This window comes from Channa argus, chromosome 3, assembly GCF_033026475.1.
Source record: "Channa argus isolate prfri chromosome 3, Channa argus male v1.0, whole genome shotgun sequence".
Classification (NCBI taxonomy): Eukaryota; Metazoa; Chordata; class Actinopteri; order Anabantiformes; family Channidae; genus Channa; species Channa argus.
Window position 1 is genome coordinate 7,725,454 of NC_090199.1, and position 20,072 is coordinate 7,745,525.

Below are 20,072 nucleotides of genomic sequence, written 5' to 3' on the forward strand. Positions count from 1 at the left end.
CTGAAAAGATTAGCACAAACTACAGGAGAAGGTGAAAAAAAATCTGTAAATGATATAAATGACAGTTGAACACCATCAGCGTACACTGTGTAAAGCCAAGCAAACGCGAGTACTAATCAAAAGGAATTAGTCCAAATATAAAATACTACTAATACTACTATTTTCATATCAGCAGTACCTCTGGTCTCTGGCTGGGGTCAGGTCTCTTGGCTCAGCCTTTCACAAAGCTGGTTATGTTTATATGCTGGTGGGAGATGCCCACATTACAGCACGAATGCAAACACAACATCACACAGCTGTATTGTCAGTGTCCTAATATTGACACCACCACGAAACAGTTATAATGGAGAGAATTAACACAATATATCGTGGATTATAGGATATGACAAAGCTGGAAACCAAAACAGGGCTGTAAGTGACCTACATCCCCAAATCAAGAGTAAAATGACTACAACTTCCACTGCTACTACTCTCTACTCGCTTTTACCTGCCAGAGTCTGGAGAGGAGGGAGTAAGACACGGAGGAGAGGACAAACACAGAAAAACAAAAAGACAAGCAGAGGATGTGCATCAAACAACACCTCACCAGTGGTGGCAGGTGGCAGGTAAACACCACTTATCCACCGCAGGCAGATGGTAAAATAGCCACAAATGTTCAGTGGTGTGGAGCAAAGCTGCAGCCAAATCGTGCTCCAGTCTTTCATGTAATCCGCGGCTCTCATGCTGTAGCTGTGTCACATTGTATTAATAAAAACTAGAGGACTGTGATAATCAGAGGAGCTTATAAATAGAGTGGACGCAGGAGCAAAGGGGCTGCTTTTCAATCATAACAGTGGAAGCTTTGCTCCATCTTGCAGGAAAACAGCACATGGCCCCTGCCTCACTCAGTTTAAAAGGGCACGCAAACATGGCACGTCGAAGGCGACTGTAACTGAATTTGTGGACTCAAGTTCACGGAGCAGCGTCACTTTCACATAAACACTTTCATCACTTTCACATCAGTAACACCCCGTCATCTTCAAACGCACTGCAGCTCACAGCTGGTTTCAGAAATAACAGCAAACGAGAGGATGAACCGGCTTGACTTTTCATGAATAGGTGATGATAAACTCGCATTTTGCTAAATTTGATGTTACATTGCAAAAGATTTAACACACAAATTCTAACTGTATTATATTAACAGGTAGTTCACATATTTTGGCCTCCTCCTTCATGTTTAATAGTGTTGCCAAAACATTACAACCACCTCTTAATATAATGCACTCCACTGTGATCATAGAATTATCACCTTTCTGACCGTTTCAACTTATAAACTTTGAAATAATAACCTTGTAAAAGTAGAATTCGTGGCAGAGCTGCCGCACTGCACTGCATTGGATTGTACAGATGTACCTAATAAAGTGGCCGGTGAGTGTGCTGCACCAAGACGTCCATTAAAATTGCCCTTTACATGTGGAGTTAACGGGTTCTGCCAATAACCTTTTAATAGAAGTTCTGTCACTCTGATAAGACATCGTAGACACCGTCCACAGTACACAAAAGATAACTCTGATGTCTTTCAGAGTCTTGTTTCTTTGAAGCCGCACAAGTGTTGATGATTTGTTTTGGTTGTTTTTTTATTGATCCCCGCAGGGTTTAGGATGATGTGAGCTCTGGAGAGGAGCGTCATTTCAAGTGTGGGGCAAGCGCAACTGCAAAAGGTTAACTTGCTCATTATTATTTAAAGTGCCTGTTGCGACCTGAAAAGGGACGGTAATGTCCCCAGAGATTAGTCATCGATGTTGTGTTGATAGCAGAACGCTCACAGCAACAAACACACAGTCAGAGACAACACCGCATATGTTTGGAGACAACGAGGAAGAGTCAGGTGTAGCAGACGGTGGAGTCTCGTGGAGGTTAAGATCGATATAAAGCTGCGAAGGGTCGTAAACACGTGGGGCTTTATGTGGATCTAATTGTAGAAAGATTCAGAAGCATTCAGTTGCCATGGTGACTGTGTGATGTTATGGTCACTGCTTTGAAAACCAGACGTGACTCCACATCCTCCCACCATGGTTTTTAATTAACAGAATTAAATGTCTATGTGTTTTTCAACAATGAGAAACAAGTCCAAACGTCTTCACACAGACAAGTTTGCAACGTTTGAGGACATCTTTCCTCAGCCTGCATCACTGGCTTCTTCTCCACTTTGTGATTTTTTTAAATTTCAAGCAGCAGCTGTCAGAGAGAACAGGTGCGAACTTAATGCACCCATTCGTTTCCTTTCCAACGGCAACAATTAGGTGATTGTGACCAGAACAAGGCGATGCCATGACAATTACAACGGTTATATAAACCGCACTAACAGGCTTTTCTGTTTTGTATTAAGTTTGTAATGAAAGAACATCTGACCTGATTTACAGAACTGAGTTATTTAACAAACTTCTGCATCAAGGTACAGTCTCATCATCCTTCAGTTCAACAAAACAGATCCATGCTCAAATAAAAAGAGCTGAACTGTGTAAACAAATATTAAGAGGAGAGGTGAGGCTATAAAGCGTTTATGAGAGCAGCGCTGCAGTTTGCAGTCTGCTGGGGAGAAATTGTCAAAAACAAAGCGATGTCACACTGCTATAAGAAGGGCTGCACCTTTTCACACACAGTACACACTGCTTCTATTGGCCCGCTGTGTAAACACATTCAAATTGAAGGTAAATTGCACAGAAACAGGAAGCACACGCTTAGTTTCTCGAGTCGTACTACGTATGAGGCACTGCGGCTCACAAGGTAAAGCAGGTTCTCCATCAACGGTAGGGTTGGATGTTCAATTCCCACCTTCTCTGACTGAAGAGTGTCCTTGACCAAGATGTTGAATCCGAAGTTCCTCCAGTATGTTTGTCTTGGGATACGAATGTTTGCTTAATGACACTTTACACTTTGACGGAAACAAGCTCTAGACACACTGACATATCATCACTTTTTGAGTTTATATGGCAGAAAACAGAAAATGTCTCCTTGTTTCTCTATTTTAGCCTCCACCAACATCTGGGCAGAATGTCTGCGTCATCAGGCCAAGTAGCTTTACTTAAGTTTAACCGCTTAACCTGTTACGGTTTACGAGGGGCTGGAGCCGTCATTGGCTAAGAAGGTGGGGTACACTGCACAGGTCACCGGTCTGTCTCAGGGCCAGCACCGGGAGGACGTGTAAACTCCACACAGAGAGGCCACAGTTGTCAGGTAGATTGAACTGGGCACAATCTAACTGTGAGGCGGCCTTGCTAACCACTGCACCGATGTACTGCCTCACATTTCATTTTATTAATTAGCCTCTTCATCAGGGACCATTTACAATACACATTAATCTCAAACCATGAGAGGAGATGCCTCAAGTCCAGATTTAGCAACCCATCAAGATTTTGTGACTACCTAGTGTATACAGACATCAGTGTGTCTGTGTCTGACCGAACCCACAAAAATCCATTAATGTTCACAGACCTGAATTCTTAAGGGCGACTTCACCAATTTTCAACTTGCTCTCTATGGCTTTAGTTTAGGGTGTAAATTTAATACATTAATACTTTTAAACTTCCCTCTGACTTCCAGATATTAAAATATGTCTCTGCTTCTAGCGGAAAAACTCCTCCAGATGACATCATCATTAAGAGTTCAGATGATGTCATCTGGGGGAGCTATGGAAAAGCAGTTTGACTGTGATCACAAACTCCATGGTGTTAGCAACAAAATGACATGATCTGAACTCAAGGTTCCTCCAAGTGATGTCATCTGAAGGTGTTTTTCACCTAAAAGTAGAGAGAGATTTTTATATTTGTGTTCTTGTTGATGGTGAAAGTGAAAGAAAACAGTGATGCAGCAGGAAACTAAAACCAAAAGAATGAGCTGAAAAACATCATATTGCTTTGCAGAGCTGAGACTATAAATGCAGAGCCAGGAGGAGATTAAAGGTGACTTCATCGCAAACTTTACTCCAGTTATCTTGATGTGAATGTCACAACATGAGGAGGTGATGGAAAAACAAAATACAAGATGTTATAGCCATTTATCATAAATAACACCTCCCCCAGTGTCATTAGACAAACTAATAGTGAAAATGTAACACGTCCACTGAAACGTTTACTCAAATGTTGTTAGTTTTCCCTATTTATTGAAGGGCTTTTAATTTTTTAAAAGTCTACTCATTAAGAAAACAATCTAATGTTGATGATAGGGTGAAAGTACACTTTTTTTATTTATTAAGTTGTTAATTCTTGGAGAAAAATCCTTGAAAAACCAGCTCAAATTACCTTCAAGTAAAGATTGAAACTGCTCTCATACAGTTCTTTTCTATAGAGCAACTAAACCTGCTGTGCTAAAACACTGAACGGAAAATTTTCCCCTTTAATTAGTACCGAATCACACAGCTCTTTCAGCGATACTTGCATTAAATTTAGGAAATGAATACCTGTCATTTCCTGTTATCCAGGAGTCAATCTAGCTTAGTGTAAATGTCCTGTGCCTTTGCAGCCTATTGCACACAGTAAACCTCATGTCTGGTATTGCAGTTTGTGATGTTATCCTTGCAGACATGTTACATAACAAGCTGGCACACATTTTCACTCTGCTTTGTGACACAAGTGAGCACATTGTTGGATTCACATTGCAGTGACAGACTGTGAATAGACTCCCTGAGAATTTACTTCCATCCCTTCTTCCTCTCGCTCTCTCCCTCTCTCTCCCTCCGTCTCCCCCTGCTCTTTATTTGGCCACCTCCCTGCTGTTTTTGGCGAGGCCCCAGTCGTTTTGGCACAGTCCCTGCTGCAAGGTTCCCCTCTCTCCATCTATCACCATCGCTGGCTCCAATTTTCCGCATCACGATAGTGCTTCTCCAGAAGACCCGCCGGAATCCCACACAGGGATACGCAGTCACACACAAACACAGCCCTGTTTGGCGTGGAAACCGATGCCGGATATATCATTTTTACCTGTTTATTTATTCATCTCTGCCTGTCCATCTATCCTTTGGCTTTTGTCTCCTGGGTGGATATCAGCCTGATGAATAATTTACTGCTGTTAAAAGAGACCACCTCAGGGGGGATGGGGGGGTGGGGGGTGGGGCAGAGAGGAAAGTGAGGAAATAAAGACAAACAAATAAAAAAGAGAGAGACAGTAAGACTTTTCGGATGAGAAATAAATATGAGAGGAGAGAGGGGAGGGGGAGAAGAATGTGCAGCCTAAATGCATGTCGATGCAGAGACGCATGGCCTGTGATCATGTTTAATTAATGATGGAGAGATCAGCCTTTTAAATGACTCAAGCTGAAAGATGAGCCTGCGAAGGAAGTACGGCCGGGTTGCAGAAGGAGGAGGGGGGTGGGGGTGATGGGGTCAGGGAGGTGGCAGATAGTTTTACTCTTTGAACATGGAATTAAATAGGGAAACTAACTAACAATATGAAGAAAATAGAGGCTTCGGGTTCCATGTGGGCTCGTCTGCTACTCTATTAATAGAAGAGCATATTGGGGAAGGGGAGACCAGCCATTTAGAAACAAACTGCACTACCCATGGTAAACCCCAACTTATTAATAGGCACACACACACACACAGACACACACACACTGACTGAGCTTTTATCACTCGCTGTTACCTGGATCATCTCTGCAGGGGGCCTCTGTACAAACCCAGACCCCTAACAAAAACCCTAGTTGATGTTTGGTTGGCCGTGTCGTGTGCAGGGATGCTGCTGCTCAGGTTGGAATTGACTCATCCGAGCCTGAGGATCCGTGATGCACTGGGAATGTCATGTTAGGGGCGACGTAAATCAGCAGTGCTGCAGGAGTTAAGAAACAAAGTGGTTTCATGCATGCGTTTAAATTCTATAATCACTATTCTGCTTCATAACCAGCATCGGAGCACTACTCGCTCCCCTGTTCATCCCGGCTTTATTTACCAAACACAATAAAGCTGCATTATTTATTAAATAAAGCTGTGATTCACTGGAAAACAGTAGTGCAAAATGATTTTAATTTTTTGATGAGCTATCTTGAGATTTGCATTAGTCTGCACCACATTGTTTGTGTGTGTCTGTGTCTGTGTGTGTGTGTGTGTGCATCAACAACTAATACATACAATTTGTAAAGGGACTATTTAATATGAAATTATTAAAAATTGTTACACATACAGTAAGTAAATATCAAACCTTGTTTCTTATCCATTTTTTGGGAACATTCCACACTTTAACCCAATTTTTATGAACACTGTACACAACCTGTCCAGCAGCAAAAAGCAGAGATAGAGACCAGCTGGAGAACATAGCAGAGCATTTAACAGCCAAGTTCTTTCTCTCGGGAACTGGTCTTCACAAAGTTGGAGCTAGAAGCGAGGAAATATTGGACATTTGATGGAAATAAAAACTAAATATAGCTTTTATTTCACCATAATGGTAGACAGCATTATGTGCCATTAGTTCTGCAAGTCAAATTGTATGGACCTTTGGATAAAAGGAGGCCAAATGCAGGATTCATTTGTTGAGCTACTTCATCTTCTGTTCTGTGTATCCTCGAAATTATCAGCTACGGCCAACTTCGGGAAAAATCATTAGTAATACCTTGTAAATATATTTCCCACTTTCACCTACCTGATACATTAAGCTCTCTATGCAGCGCTGACAGGGTTTAGTCAGCATCCATCCAATCATACATGTAGACTCAAATGGAGGCTCTGCTTAATCTTTGCTCCTTTAAAAGAAAACGTTGAAAGGAAATATGTACAAAATAAATGCAATGCTGTCCATTATGATAAAACAAAACAGCCCTACTTTGTGTTTAACGTTTGTGGAGACCATGTCGCAGAGGAACAAATTCAACTCATTAACGCGTCAACAAAAATAAAATCTATTTCCCAGCAATGACCCTTTACATTCATTCTGGAAAATGGCTTTTCAGTTTACCTCACACATGCATGCACTGCGACAAAAACAAACAAACAAAAAAATGTTATTTAGCCAAAAAATTCAAAAATACAGGCTTAAATCAAGCTAAGGTTACTGTGTGTTGGCAGCTGGCTGTGTCTGCCACTTATGGCAGTCATTCAGCAGACAGAGCCAGCACACACACACACACACATTCAAAGATAAAGTATGATTAAAATGTCTAATTGTTGCTCTCACCTGATTGTGGGGATCTTGTTGCAGGGTCAGTTTTCACAAACATGGTTGTGTTTTGATTTTGGTCATTTTTTCAGCATTTTTCAGATAATTAACCACTGATGATTGGTCCCTTTTGGAACTAAGAAGTATTCATTTTGCTGATGGTCGTTTTTTTTGTGCCAAAGACTCGAAAAGTACGGCAACAGCCTGTAGGAGAAGCACTGTTAATTATAGAAATCTATTGCTATTAAAATTACCGTAAGTGACGCAAAAGACCCTGTATATACCACCAACATCCAACTGCGGGTAAAAAAAACTAATTCTAAAATTCTAACAGTGTTGGATGATAGTGCATGTGATGTCTGGTAAGGCTCAAAGGCTGGTTTTTAATTTCAATCTTAAATGTAGTTTTGACTAGTGAAATCCAAAATAGAGTTTTAATAATAACAATATGACTGTGGATATCTTTAATTACCATTCTGACCAATAAGACCATACATACAATTTTGACTAGGACGAATGCAATTATGGATATCAAAAATGTAATTACACACAGGATTGTGGTTGTGGTTGAACAAATAAAGTGGACGTCGCTCTTTCTGCGCTTCCTGCACTGTCCATTTTCACAGTGCTGGATTCACCAAACTGCACAAACACAAAGTGTTTGTTTTACCCTGATAGAGGCCACCTGTACATGAAGGCCACTCAAGAAAAGGATGAATTTCACACCGTCGAGCTTCAAGCTGTGAAATAAACCCGACTGTAAGCATTTAACAGCAAGGAAACAAACAAAAAAAAATAATATCTGTCAAATCAGGAAACTCTGTAGGGGTATGCAGCCAATTTACCATCTGTACAAGTCAACGAGTTCCACACTATTTCCCTGTTAGTTACTAATTTGAAAATGGAAATATTTTTCGTGGGTAAGTTTTTTGCAAATGGATTAGAATTTTTTAACATAATGAAAATATGTTGACATTTAACATACACGTCACGTATAATTTGTGCTGAGTAAGTCAACAAAATGGACTTTTTTCAGCCAAAATAGCCACTTTTGAATTTGTCTGAAAACATTTTTATTAAATGTTTTGATAATTGTGTCTCCCTGACAGCCCACCGCTAACATAACAATACCAGTTCCAGCCAGACTTGGGCTCTGGTTCTAGTCACTATAGCTTTGTTATAATGAGACAAATAAAACAGATGAGCTAATGAACTGTCAGTTTTCTTTAAGAAACAGTCTAATTTCACTCTGCTCGAGCGAGGCAGCCATATTGGATTTTGAGGTTAGGGTTGCTCTGGTTCGTCCGACTTTCCGAGTCAATTCAACTTCAAGGAGCGTTGCAGCTGAAGTTTACTGTCTGGGAACGCTGCTCCTCTGTTGAGTGATCCATCATCTCTGCTGTTCAGATGCAATTTTTGTCCGTGTTCCACGTGAACATGGTCCGGTTTACTGACAGTTTTTGGACATTGTTCCCATGTATTTTAGTCACAGCCAAATCAGGTCGTTCCTTCATTTCCTTTTTTTCTTCTTTTCTATGTGTCTATAAACAGACTCCAAACGCTCCAGGATCACAGTTAATCTTTAGCTCAAATTGGCACATTTCCAGCGCAGACAGACACGTACGAGTTAATTTGCACCAAACACTCCTCACTTTTCACATCCACCTGTCGGCAAGAAAGCCGATAAAAAGTGCATTTCTCAAGCCTTAACTTTCGGCATTTGGTATCATTTTAGATGCTACAAAATGTCTCTTTTTTCCCCCTGAATTGACTCCTTTTGTTTTCTCTTCAAATAAATGTTCTGATTGTGGATCTGACAGATGAAAGCTGAATGCAGGCAGACTCAGAGGAGCCGGTTCTCTCTGTGTTAAGTACTGGAGGCAGACTTGCAAATAGAGTGATTAAGCTCACAACTGAAGTTTAAGTGAGCAGAAATATGTCTGCAGCGTGGCTGAAATGATGTACTTTGTTGTTAGCATTTACCCGCTGGACGCCAAGGTTTCCTTTCAGCCCACATTACTGATTCTCTGCATTACTCCATCCTAGCTACCTTCCCTCATGTTACCTTTCATCCTCTAATTTGATCTCTCGCCCTCCCTCCGAGTCTCTTCATTGAGATGCTGTCCCCCTTTCCCACATTCATCAGAGCATCGCCTCCCTCTCCCACTCCTCTTATCTCATTACTCTCTCTAATTAGCCCCAAACGAGCCCGTAGGAACCAATAATACGCCTTTGCTTGCGCATATCAATGAGCTTCACGCACACACACACACACACACACACACACACACACACACACACACACACACATATACATAAAAAGTCATGTTTAATTTGTCTGCATGTGTGTGTGTTACTCACAACAGTGCTTTCGTTATTTGGATTTGCTGATATGGCAATGAGTTTTGGCAGACTTACCACTATACGTGTGTGTGTGTGTGTGTGTGTGTTTGTGTGTGTGTGTGTGTGTGTGTGTGTGTGTGTGTGTGTGTGTGTGACTGAGTGTAATGGCCACCTCCTGGCACCTCCTGAGTTCTGCCTGGGACAGTGTGCCTCACACTCATCTGTTCCTGACCAAACAACCATTTCCTGTGTCCAATGGAGATACAAGCTGGCCGCATGCACACACACACACACACACACACACCGACACACACAAACATTGTTCACACACAAAACCTGATGCACAAACAAACAAATGCAAATCCATCCATGAGGAATAATTTCAAGGCCACACCAAACCTAATGAGATTTTTTTCATGTTCTTAGGACTCACCTATAGTCACCAAACGTATTTTTATTTTTTATTTTTATTTTAAGCTATTATTTGGAGGTGACACACAACAAATATACTGACATTCAGTCTGTTTTTAATTGCAGTGCATTGGGTGGTGTGTTAAAACATGGCGAGGGGGTTTATTAGTCAGCTGTGTGTGACTGAGAGGGGAAGTAACCCAGGCACAGCTGCAAGTGCAGCTAAACAAACACTCATACATAAAAGATGAGCTCCTCTCGCCATCCTCTCTCTCGGTTCCAAACGCATTCATACATACAGACGCAAACAGAAACACCTCTATATCTATGAGTGTTTACCTGAGTTTATTAACTAATCTCCCCTTTGTAGGATTTCATTTACCAGCTCCTTGTGGACCCCCGAAACTGGACAAACAGGCCACCTGGGCTCCACTTCTTATTTTAAAACCTGTATATGGATCAGTGCACCTGTATTTATTTCTGTCTTTTCAGTCTCTCCTCTTCTCTTGTGTCCTCAGGCCTCAGTCTGTCTGAGAGGACGGACAAATACCTGCAGCTGTTTTTATCATTACCACTCAGCTATGTCCATGTATGAAATGGGTTATGCCGCTTCTCCCATGAGCCCCAGCTCAGACTGTTTGGAGTTGTGTAATGAATTAACAGCACTGCATTTTGTGATTATGTGTGTAAGCAGGTCATGGTGATTCAATAGTATCTGCCGAGTGAAAGGAAACAAAATCTCATCTCTGCCCCAATCTCTCACATCTGTATCTGTCTCTTTCTTTCGTTATTTGTGCATGTCTGTCTTATCTGCCTCCCCTCTTTTTCTCTCTCATTTTTCCGTTATGTACCCAGGAGCAGTGAGAGACTTGAAGGGCAGGGAGTGAAAACACAAATTAAGCAGAGGGTGCAAGTGAGTGACAGAGGCAGAGGGGAGAGGCAAATGGAGGGGGTAGGCCATGTAAAAGAGATGGGAGAAAGAGATTGTCTCCGATATCGATCTGGTAATCCTCGTTGTGCTCTCTGGCGATTCTAATCTTCCTCCTACACAAAATGAGGAGACGCAGGGAAAGGGCGAGAGTGAAAAGGAGCAACACGGAGGGAGGGATCGGGGGGGACAGGACGCTGAGAAAGGCGGAGCAGTGCCATCCAGTGGTGCAGGGACATGCTGCAGCTTGTGACTTCATTGAGGAACGTCTGTTAGTGTTTGTGTGTATTCGCAAAGATAGCTGCTCATTCACAAGAGCAACCAAGAGCAGGAGACGTTGACTCTTCTCAACCCCAGGCTCTTTGGCACAGAAGGAGGAGAGCTAAAAACAGTGGACATATGGTCCCCGTGACACACTCTGACCTTGAGTGTGGTAATTTGGGAGCACAGCAATTGCTAATACGTGATAGCACATATTCAAACACACACTGCACTTTCTGTTGCATTTTGTTCTTAAAACATTTAAAATAACGGGAACATTTTGATTATTCTTATTTTTTTTGGTTGAGAAAGATTTTTATAAATGTTATAAATAATACATTACATTATAAAAATATATTGCATTATACGCTGTCTCATTATTCCTTCTGGTTGTCTGCACCACAACTTTACAGTTTCATTTAATTTTACTGAGTTCATGTATGAAAGGAGCAGTGACGTCTCATTCAGACATTGTCTCATCAAACTGTACTTATAAAATGCATTGTGTGGTATTTAAGTGAACATGAAGTACTGTGCAGAGTGTAGCAGAGAGGGAGGCTTTGGCGGAGCAGAGTGGGATGGTGTTCAGTATCATGCTAGCATTATTTCCACCAGCACGGACCCGAGGGCCAAGGTGAAGTATGGACAAACACGACTGCTCGGTAAGTGAAAGTTTTGCTTTTTGATGTGTGGAACGTGGATGGCAACTGGCAGTGCTCAAAACAAAAAGATAGAAACGGATTTTGGCATAAAAAGAGTAGATAAGGAAATGGAGCTTCTGCTGCCCCCAAGTGGCCAGAAGCTCTGTTTTTCTGCGAAAACTGAGGCAACTTCTCCAGAGAGAAACATTTTCATTAAAGCAAGTCCCTGGAAGAAATTAGATTTCCTCACAAACTAGCAAAGCACATTATGTGATAAACACAATTTTGAGGAGACAGGATTGCATGATCACCCTAAATGGAAGAAAATTACTTCCTTCATGGAAAATGACTTGTCTGTCTCACAGCCACTCAATTCACTCACCTACAAAACAGCCCAGAGAAATAATGATTTGCTCGCGCTTTTGTCCGTTTAATGGCATATACTGTTTCTGAAACAACCCTGTTTATAAACTACAGCGGAAATACGGGGGTGAAAAGGGAGCCGAAGCCTTGATGGGTTTTGAAAAGTTCATATTCTGGAAACCACTGCAGTGTAAAAGCAAGAACATTCAGTGACGCTTTAGAAGCATTAATGTATGGAATTCACCAAACACCTGAGAGTAGAGTGATCTGGTGTCCACATATTTTTGGCCAAGCAAATGCGCTGTTGATAGCTCTCTCTGACACACTCATAGAAAGAAACCTATTTTCTGCCTGCCTCTCTTTTTCCCTGCACTCCCTCCGGCTACACTGTGAAGAGCCATTTATTAACATGGATTATATGTCGACAAGAACAAAATCTGGCAGAAAACCAGTGGTTCCACCTCCCGCTGACGCTCTCTCTTCGAACAAATACACCACCAAAAGTCTGACAGAGAGATTGAGTTGAAAGCGGGAGACAGAGAAAAGACGAAGAGATATATGAGAAGGAAAGAATCAATTTTTTCATTGACCTTGTCTTTCATTTCCTCTCTGTGTTCGAGATCAACCTTCAGTAACTGTGTTGTTAAAGCCAAGCAGCTACCGACTCTACTCTGACTCTGCTAAGATCAGAGGAGAAAGAAACATTAGAAGAAAACTTGTGAAAACTAATTTCCCTAAAATTGAACATACCATTGGTGCACCCAGTCACTCCAGGTGCAGACAGGAAATTCAAATTAAAAAAAAAAAAAAAAAAACAGAAAACACTGATACTACAGAATATGATAGGATTTTTCTCTATATTAACCATGTTTGCTGCATGATTATTGGGATGGCAACAGTGGCCAATAGTCAAAACCTCGACATCTCGACATGTAAGTGGTTCTGGTTCTTCAACGCTGAGTGTGAATTACTTCTGTAACCCTCAGATTTTTCTACTAGCCCCCCCTCAGGATTGACATGTGTGAAGACCTCCCCATGCAGGCGGGTGTACTTCTCTGATGCCTCAATCATGACTCATGAAATCAAAACATCAAAACATCTCATTATAACAATCGATGCCAAGCCCTCGTGACTGTAGGTGCGTGTACGAGGAACAGTCCCGATCGATGTGGGGTTACATTTTACCTTCCCTCATCTACGAGACCACTGATACCTCTTCTCCGTCAATAGAAAAGAGGTTCTGGGCTGGTGCCGAAGTTGTTGTTTTTTTAACAACCGGTTTGTTTTTGAGAGAGCAATGTCATCACATTGGCCATGTGTTGGTCTTTTTGGCCCTCACCTGTCTGACCTACGCAGCACTTGGTTCGATACCAGCAAAGAGTCTGTGCCACATTCCAACCAACTGACTACGGAAAGGCAAAGAACTGGTTCACTGGTCTGGTGAAGCCAGCAGAGCCACACAGTCCACGAGGTTTTATCCCGTGACCCCCACACAGAGCTCTCTCTGTCTGAGCTGTGCCTTCGGATTGAAATGACTCTGACAGAGCCCAGCAACCACCTCCTTCTCCTGAATGCTTTGTAGTATCACTCCAGAATAAACTGATCAGGACAGCATCATCAGCATTTATTAAGAATCTTGAACTGTTTTTATTAAGCATTGACTGACGATGTGCTATGGATGTAACAAGTTAAAGGTTGTTTCCTTTGATTAAAAACGTACCAGTCCTTGCGATGTTTCAGTGTCTGAGCTTCATACTCCTTCCTTGTTTTTATTGGTATTATTGATTTTTGTTTTTACAGTGTATGTCCCGTCTCCTTTCTTTCTTTCTTTTTCCTTTTTTGTGTCCCACAATTGTTCAATTTCAAATTATTCCCTCAAACAATATGACAAAAAAAACAACAACAATATGTTATTTATGTGGAACTGTGTAATAGAACATCTATTTATAATCAAACCCAGATCAATGATAGGCTGATAAAACACTATGAGTCAAAGCTTGTCCGTGTCACATGCTTGTGCAGACACGCTGTGCGCGGACAGTTTAAAACTCCCCTGTTGTGTTTATTTGGACTCACTGACCTGACAAACCCCCTCCTCTCCAGAAGCATGATGCAGGTAAGAGCTCAGCCACAGCAGATCTGCAAGTTTGTAACAGATACAAAACATAGTCATATTGAAATTATTGTGTTGCAGGTAAAATAGTTAGTAAAAAAGTTCAATAGTCCCAACTCTTACATGAGCTGATGATCTTTATGAATATGTCATTATTGTTATTAATTACCATAATTAGTAATGCTGTTAGTGCCATCTATGGAAGCATATGTATTTTCTTTTGAAAACCTATGAAAACATAATGTTGAACTACAACTCTAATACAAACGTTTTCCAAATGGGAAAAATGCCTTTTAAGTGAATTACTCTCAAAGTTTGTATTATTGATTAATTGAAATCTATGAGTTTTTGTAAAAGCTGATCTAAATTTTCTAAACATTTAATTTCCTTATTGTTGCCTTTATTAATAATAATAAAAAAGGATCATCTAAAATATGGCATTAATAAAATATTTTCCAAGGCATTTTTGGTGGTGTTGTGAATTGAGAATATTGTATAGTTATAGTGTAGTTAGTTAGTTAGTTAGTTAGTTGTAGTTACACATTAACAATCGCCACCGTTGAACCAATTTTCTCTGTTTTCAGATGTCAGACCTCTGAACCCCATCAACAAACAGCTACAGGCAATTTACCAGCACTTTTCTTTGGGGATCAATAAAGTACATCCAAAGTACAAAAACCACCGCCGAACCAGCTGTACAGTAAATAAAGTAATTCAAATTATAATTACACTCAAAATATGTGCTCATCAGGTCGCTAAGCTCCCTTGTTAGAAACATAGAGGTCACAAACACATTAATGCATTATTAAAACATTTTAAATAATCATTAAATGAGCTTTCAGTATAAAGAGCACTTTTTCTTTTGGCACTTTCAGTGCAGCTAAGTAACATTTGGAATGCAGTACTTTTACACGTAACAGAAAATGTATTCACTATGGTTTTATAAGTAAGTGAATTAAGTAAGTGAACTTTTCCCACTACTGTTGTGATGGAAACATTAATATACGTTCACAGACAGTTTGACATGTCCACTGCTGCACTGTTGTTAAATCCAATGCAGGTTTACTTAGAAAGTTCAATATTAACTCTGAGAAAACAAAGTACTCAGACCAGGGCGCTGAATCTACAAGAATTCAAGAATTCCCCCAAAAAAGAGAATAGATCCCATTTTCTCTGAATCAAATTATTTATGTAAAGCACAAACAGCATAATGAGATGCACTGCTGTTTTTCTATACAGTGACAAAAAGCTGAAGCTCAATGTTAAAAAAATCAATCTGCAAAATACAGTGACATTTTCTACCCTCCAACCAGATAAGGAAAAACTACCCCCAAAAAACATTCATAGAGAAAAAGGAAGACAGACAGACATCTGTATACATTACCCTTTACTGAGGTGACAGTAATAATCTTATAGTCATTGATCCGCAAAAACAAACAAAAGCATTGGTTGACAACAGTAGAAGTGAGTGAGAAAACTGTATTATCAACTGTTTTTCTTATGCCCTGGACTTAGATGGACAGACGCAAACAAAGACACATTCTAAATATATATTAAGGGAAATTCTAAATTTAAATTTGTCATTTAAACTACATTATAAACAGGTCACACAGGATGTGCAATCTGAAGGCCGTTTCTGCTCAGCTGCTTTAATAAAATGAGGTGAAATCACTGAATGCTGCAGCTGACGGGAATCTTCAGGTTGTCATTTACTGGCTCAACCGCTTCCTTTTCGACAAATAACAAATGCGAGAGTAGAGGAGAAGGGCAGCCGATGAACCTTTCGCGGCCGTTACCTGAAGGGTGCAGATAAACGCTGTAGAAAATGATTTAAATAAATATTATTTTCAACGCTTTCTTTCCCCAGGTAAGATTGTTTAAAGCTGTGCTGGTTCTTGCAACCTCAGTCCACTCCGCTTCCCAGTTTTACCTGCCTATCGACTGCGATGACATCTATCACCATGGCAACACCAACATCAGTGGGGTGTACACCATCTATCCAGGAGGTCCCATCACTCCCTTGAATGTCTACTGTGACATGGACACTGATGGAGGCAGATGGACTGTCAGTATAGAACCCAGACCTTGTACTATAAATGCCATTTTAAATATTTCAAACCATTTGTTTTTTTTTTTAATATCTGTTTGTGGCTTACAGTTTTTTATGCCTTTGTCAGCACTTTATCTTAACTTTCTCTCCAGCTGCTCTTTAAAAAACACAAAAACAAAACAGTCAATTTATTTTTGAATAGAACAAAGAGGCGTTTAGCAATTTACCTGAGTTGCTGGTTGTGACCAAAATCCGAGCTAAAAAGATAAGAGCAGAACCGTGACTCAGAATCAATGCAAATATATGAGAGTTTACAACCACACCAACACTGTACTGATGGTGAAGAATAATTCTTCATGTGAACTGCTTTGATTTGAGCTGTTCTATTGTCTCCAGTCTATTCAGCTAAAGATGCCACATTATTTAGGTATTTTGTATTATTGGAATAATTTTTAAGACTTTTAAATGTATCTAACTTACTTATGTTTGGTAAACCTTTCTTTTGCCCTCTTAGGTTATTCAGAAGAGAGTGGACGGGACTGAAAACTTCTACAGGCCTTGGAAGAGCTACAAGTCCGGATTTGGAAATGTGGCTGGGGAATATTGGCTCGGTGAGTTACAGATACTGTCTACACTGTTTTCTACTGGTGCAAAAAGAGAAAAACCCCTAACGCTCCACTCAAACAATTAGCAGACAAACAATTAGAAACTAGCTGGTGAACATAGAGTAATGGAGCATTTAGCAGCTTAAATATCCTCCATCTAGAGAACTACACAAAGCTAAAATGAGACCTAGTCTATAATTCATCAGGTGGCTAAAACGTATGCTGAAAATTAAAATATTTTAGGTGGAACTTGTGATTTCAGACAGAAAAAAATTGAGTGCTGTGTCAGGGAAAAGATATTAATAAATCTCAGGGGGCAACCGTCTTAAAATGTTTATGAAGATACGACTACTGGATTTTACTAAGTGAATAAGTCTGATAATAATTATATCCAGGTTTGATTGAGGAATTAGATTATGAACCATTTTTATTAATAACTCTCATATTCATCCTGAAATAATTTCCCCTTGTGTTATGTATATGTTTGTGAGTATTGTGTTGTTATTGTAAGTTTGTAACACACATTTATGAAGTGTTTCCACTTTTATGAAGACGTGGTGAGTTTGCTGTTTCGAATAAAATTCCTGACAAAATTAAAAATGTTCTCTAGATCAGGTTAAAAAAGGAGTTAAACAGAATTAAACAGACCTTTGTGTGCTTGTGTGTGTGTGTGTGTGTTTTAGGCCTGGAAAACATCTTCCTGCTGACTATGAGGAAGAAGAATGAGCTGAGGGTGGACATGGAGGACTGGGAGGGAGGAAAGGCCTTCGCCCAGTACTCTTCCTTCTCAATTGATCCTGAGAAGGTCGGCTACCAGCTTCACCTGGGCAGCTTCACCAAAGGAGAGGCGGGTGAGGGTCACTGTGTGGAAGTCGGGCTTTCAATGTCAACGCCAAGAGTCTTTAAAAATTAATACAGGATTGTTGATGGAAATTGTTTCTAAACATGTTCCCCCTTAAATAATGTTTAGTCCAGTTATTATTATTAGTTAATATTTAAAGTCTGAATGTAATTCTGTGGACTGTCAGAAACCCCCAATGGCAGTACATCATGATAAAACCACCAAATTAGTGAACCAGGAACAAGCTGCCAGATAAAACTGTTCAATGGGTTGTTTGTACCTGCTACTAAAAACAACCAACAGAACTGTGGCCAAAACCCCTAAAACCAAAGAAATGCTGAAATAAAATAAACATCATAAAATAAAAATAAATATCCCTTCAGAATAAAAGCACATAACTCCCAGTTTTCTTTCTCTTCCCCACTACAGTTTTTCTACAGTCCCTAAAAGTGTTTGAAGTTTTTACAATAATACTGTATGTATACTAGGTTTTTCAAAGAAGAAACGTTTTCCACTGTACTGTACATTGAAGTACCCATGTGAAGCACCAGCATGGCAGAGCTGCTGTATTGGATGGTAGTAGGAGGTAAGTCCACGTTTCACCTCCACTAACAGTGTTTTGTCTGTCTAGGTGACAGTTTGACAGGTCACGACTCCATGAAGTTCACCACCTACGACAAAGACCAGGACAACTGGGACAAAAACTGCGCTCAGCATTACCTCGGTGGATTCTGGTACAACGCCTGCCACACAGCGAATCCCACCGGCATGTACGCGCCTCACGGTGCCATCGGATTTGAGAATGTCCATGTGATTTGGCAAACGTGGAAAAACTGGAACTACTCGCTCAAAACTATCGCCATGAAGATCAGATCAGTCTCTAAGTGTTCATGTACTGATTAGCCTGATTAGCTGGAGATTAGGGGGATTGTGGAAATTCTTCACATCCCGTCAGGTTGGAGGGCTTTGGATTTGGGGAAGCATCTTCTCAAAATCCTGAGTTCTTCCTATTGAGTTTAAACACCAACGCGTGAAACATTTTTTCCGTAAAAGTCATGTTAACGCTTCTAATGCGCTCAATTTGTACCTGATTTTAATTTTGCAGACGTGTCTTTTATTTTGTGGCCATGTATTATATGGCTATACTTTTATTATACCTAAAAATCCTCAACCTTATTATCATTTGCAGTAGTAATTTAGATTGAATTTATATTAATGTCGTTTCATGCAATAAGCAGCTCTGACGCTGATGTTTATTATTGACCATATTCAGTGGTGGCATGGCATCATCATTGTCTTTGCATATTATGATGCCAATCCGTCACTCAAGTGTTAAAAATCTTCACACCTGAAGAACTTTAACCAGTTGGTGGCGCCAAAGGAAAAGTCAGAGGACATTTGGCCTCCAGAAATTGATACGTTAATACCTGCATCATGCAACCACATATGCAACGTTCCAGGTTTTGCAGTAATGCGAAGAAAAGAATATTTCTTGTTGTTGGGATTGTTTTATTGATAGGATATGTGTTGACTTCCTCTGCCATCCTGTGCACAAATTAAAAATTCGCATATGTCTGAAAAAACATTTAATTTACGTTATGCTATGACGTACATTTTTATGTTCTTGTTATGTCATTTGGGTCAGACATTTATCATGACACGGAAATAAAAACTAAGCAAAAACAAAAAAACGTCTCTGACGTCACAGATCGTCAACTTGCTTTCTAGGCTTCCAGGCTGGGGAGTCCGTTCGTATGACTCGTATCAAGCTCCTCCCTGTCTTCTGTTTCTAGCAGCTTCTCTGCTTATAGTTCAGAGAATATTTGATATTTCTTTTTACAGTCTTTGATTTGCGTAAGTGATCCGTTATGTTCCGGTCGGTTTTGGGCTCAGTTAAAGCAACAAGTAAAATACCCGGATAAATAGATGGACACGTCCTCCTCCACATGCTGCACGTGCTGCAAACGTGCTTCAGTAATCATCAGCATAGTGACAACATCAAACTGTAAAATAAGTCGCAGGACACCTGAGACATGCTGCAGGTGAAGCACATGCACGGGGTCCCCGCTGTGGCTGCGGTGCCTCACGGGGACGTAAAGGTGTGGTCTCAGCAGGTGCTGACGTGATCTCACACATGCACGGAGGAGTCAAAACATGAGGGTTGTGGCGCTGCGAGAAGACGTGCAGTGAGTAAAAAAACACCAACAACATTTTTACGTGATTAACAAGCAGGCGGGGTGTTGATGTTATTCAGTATAAAATATATTGTCATTCTGAAAACTGTGGACTTGTTTTACTTGCGTTTTACAACGAGATCAATATCAGGTCATTGTTGGTTTAATTCTGGATATACTACAAATATCTGCACTAGATATTTATGGCAGATATTTCAGT

At 40.4% G+C, this 20,072-nt stretch overlaps 1 protein-coding gene across 1 annotated transcript; it reads left to right on the top strand.

Moving 5' to 3' along the window:
• The first annotated feature begins 14,066 nt into the window (after positions 1–14,066).
• Positions 14,067–19,369, top strand: LOC137124427 (microfibril-associated glycoprotein 4-like). The gene is made up of 5 exons (XM_067499345.1): positions 14,067–14,185; positions 16,050–16,247; positions 16,747–16,843; positions 17,521–17,688; positions 18,310–19,369. The coding sequence occupies exons 1-5, from the start codon at positions 14,177–14,179 to the stop codon at positions 18,579–18,581; spliced, it is 744 nt and encodes a 247-aa protein (XP_067355446.1). The 5' UTR covers positions 14,067–14,176; the 3' UTR covers positions 18,582–19,369.
• Positions 19,370–20,072: the final 703 nt, after the last annotated feature.

Coding starts and splice junctions, on each gene's coding strand:
- LOC137124427 (XM_067499345.1), top strand. Junction 16,248..16,746: donor CTGATGGAGGCAGATGGACT/GTCAGTATAGAA, acceptor TTGCCCTCTTAG/GTTATTCAGAAGAGAGTGGA. Junction 16,844..17,520: donor GGCTGGGGAATATTGGCTCG/GTGAGTTACAGA, acceptor TGTGTGTTTTAG/GCCTGGAAAACATCTTCCTG.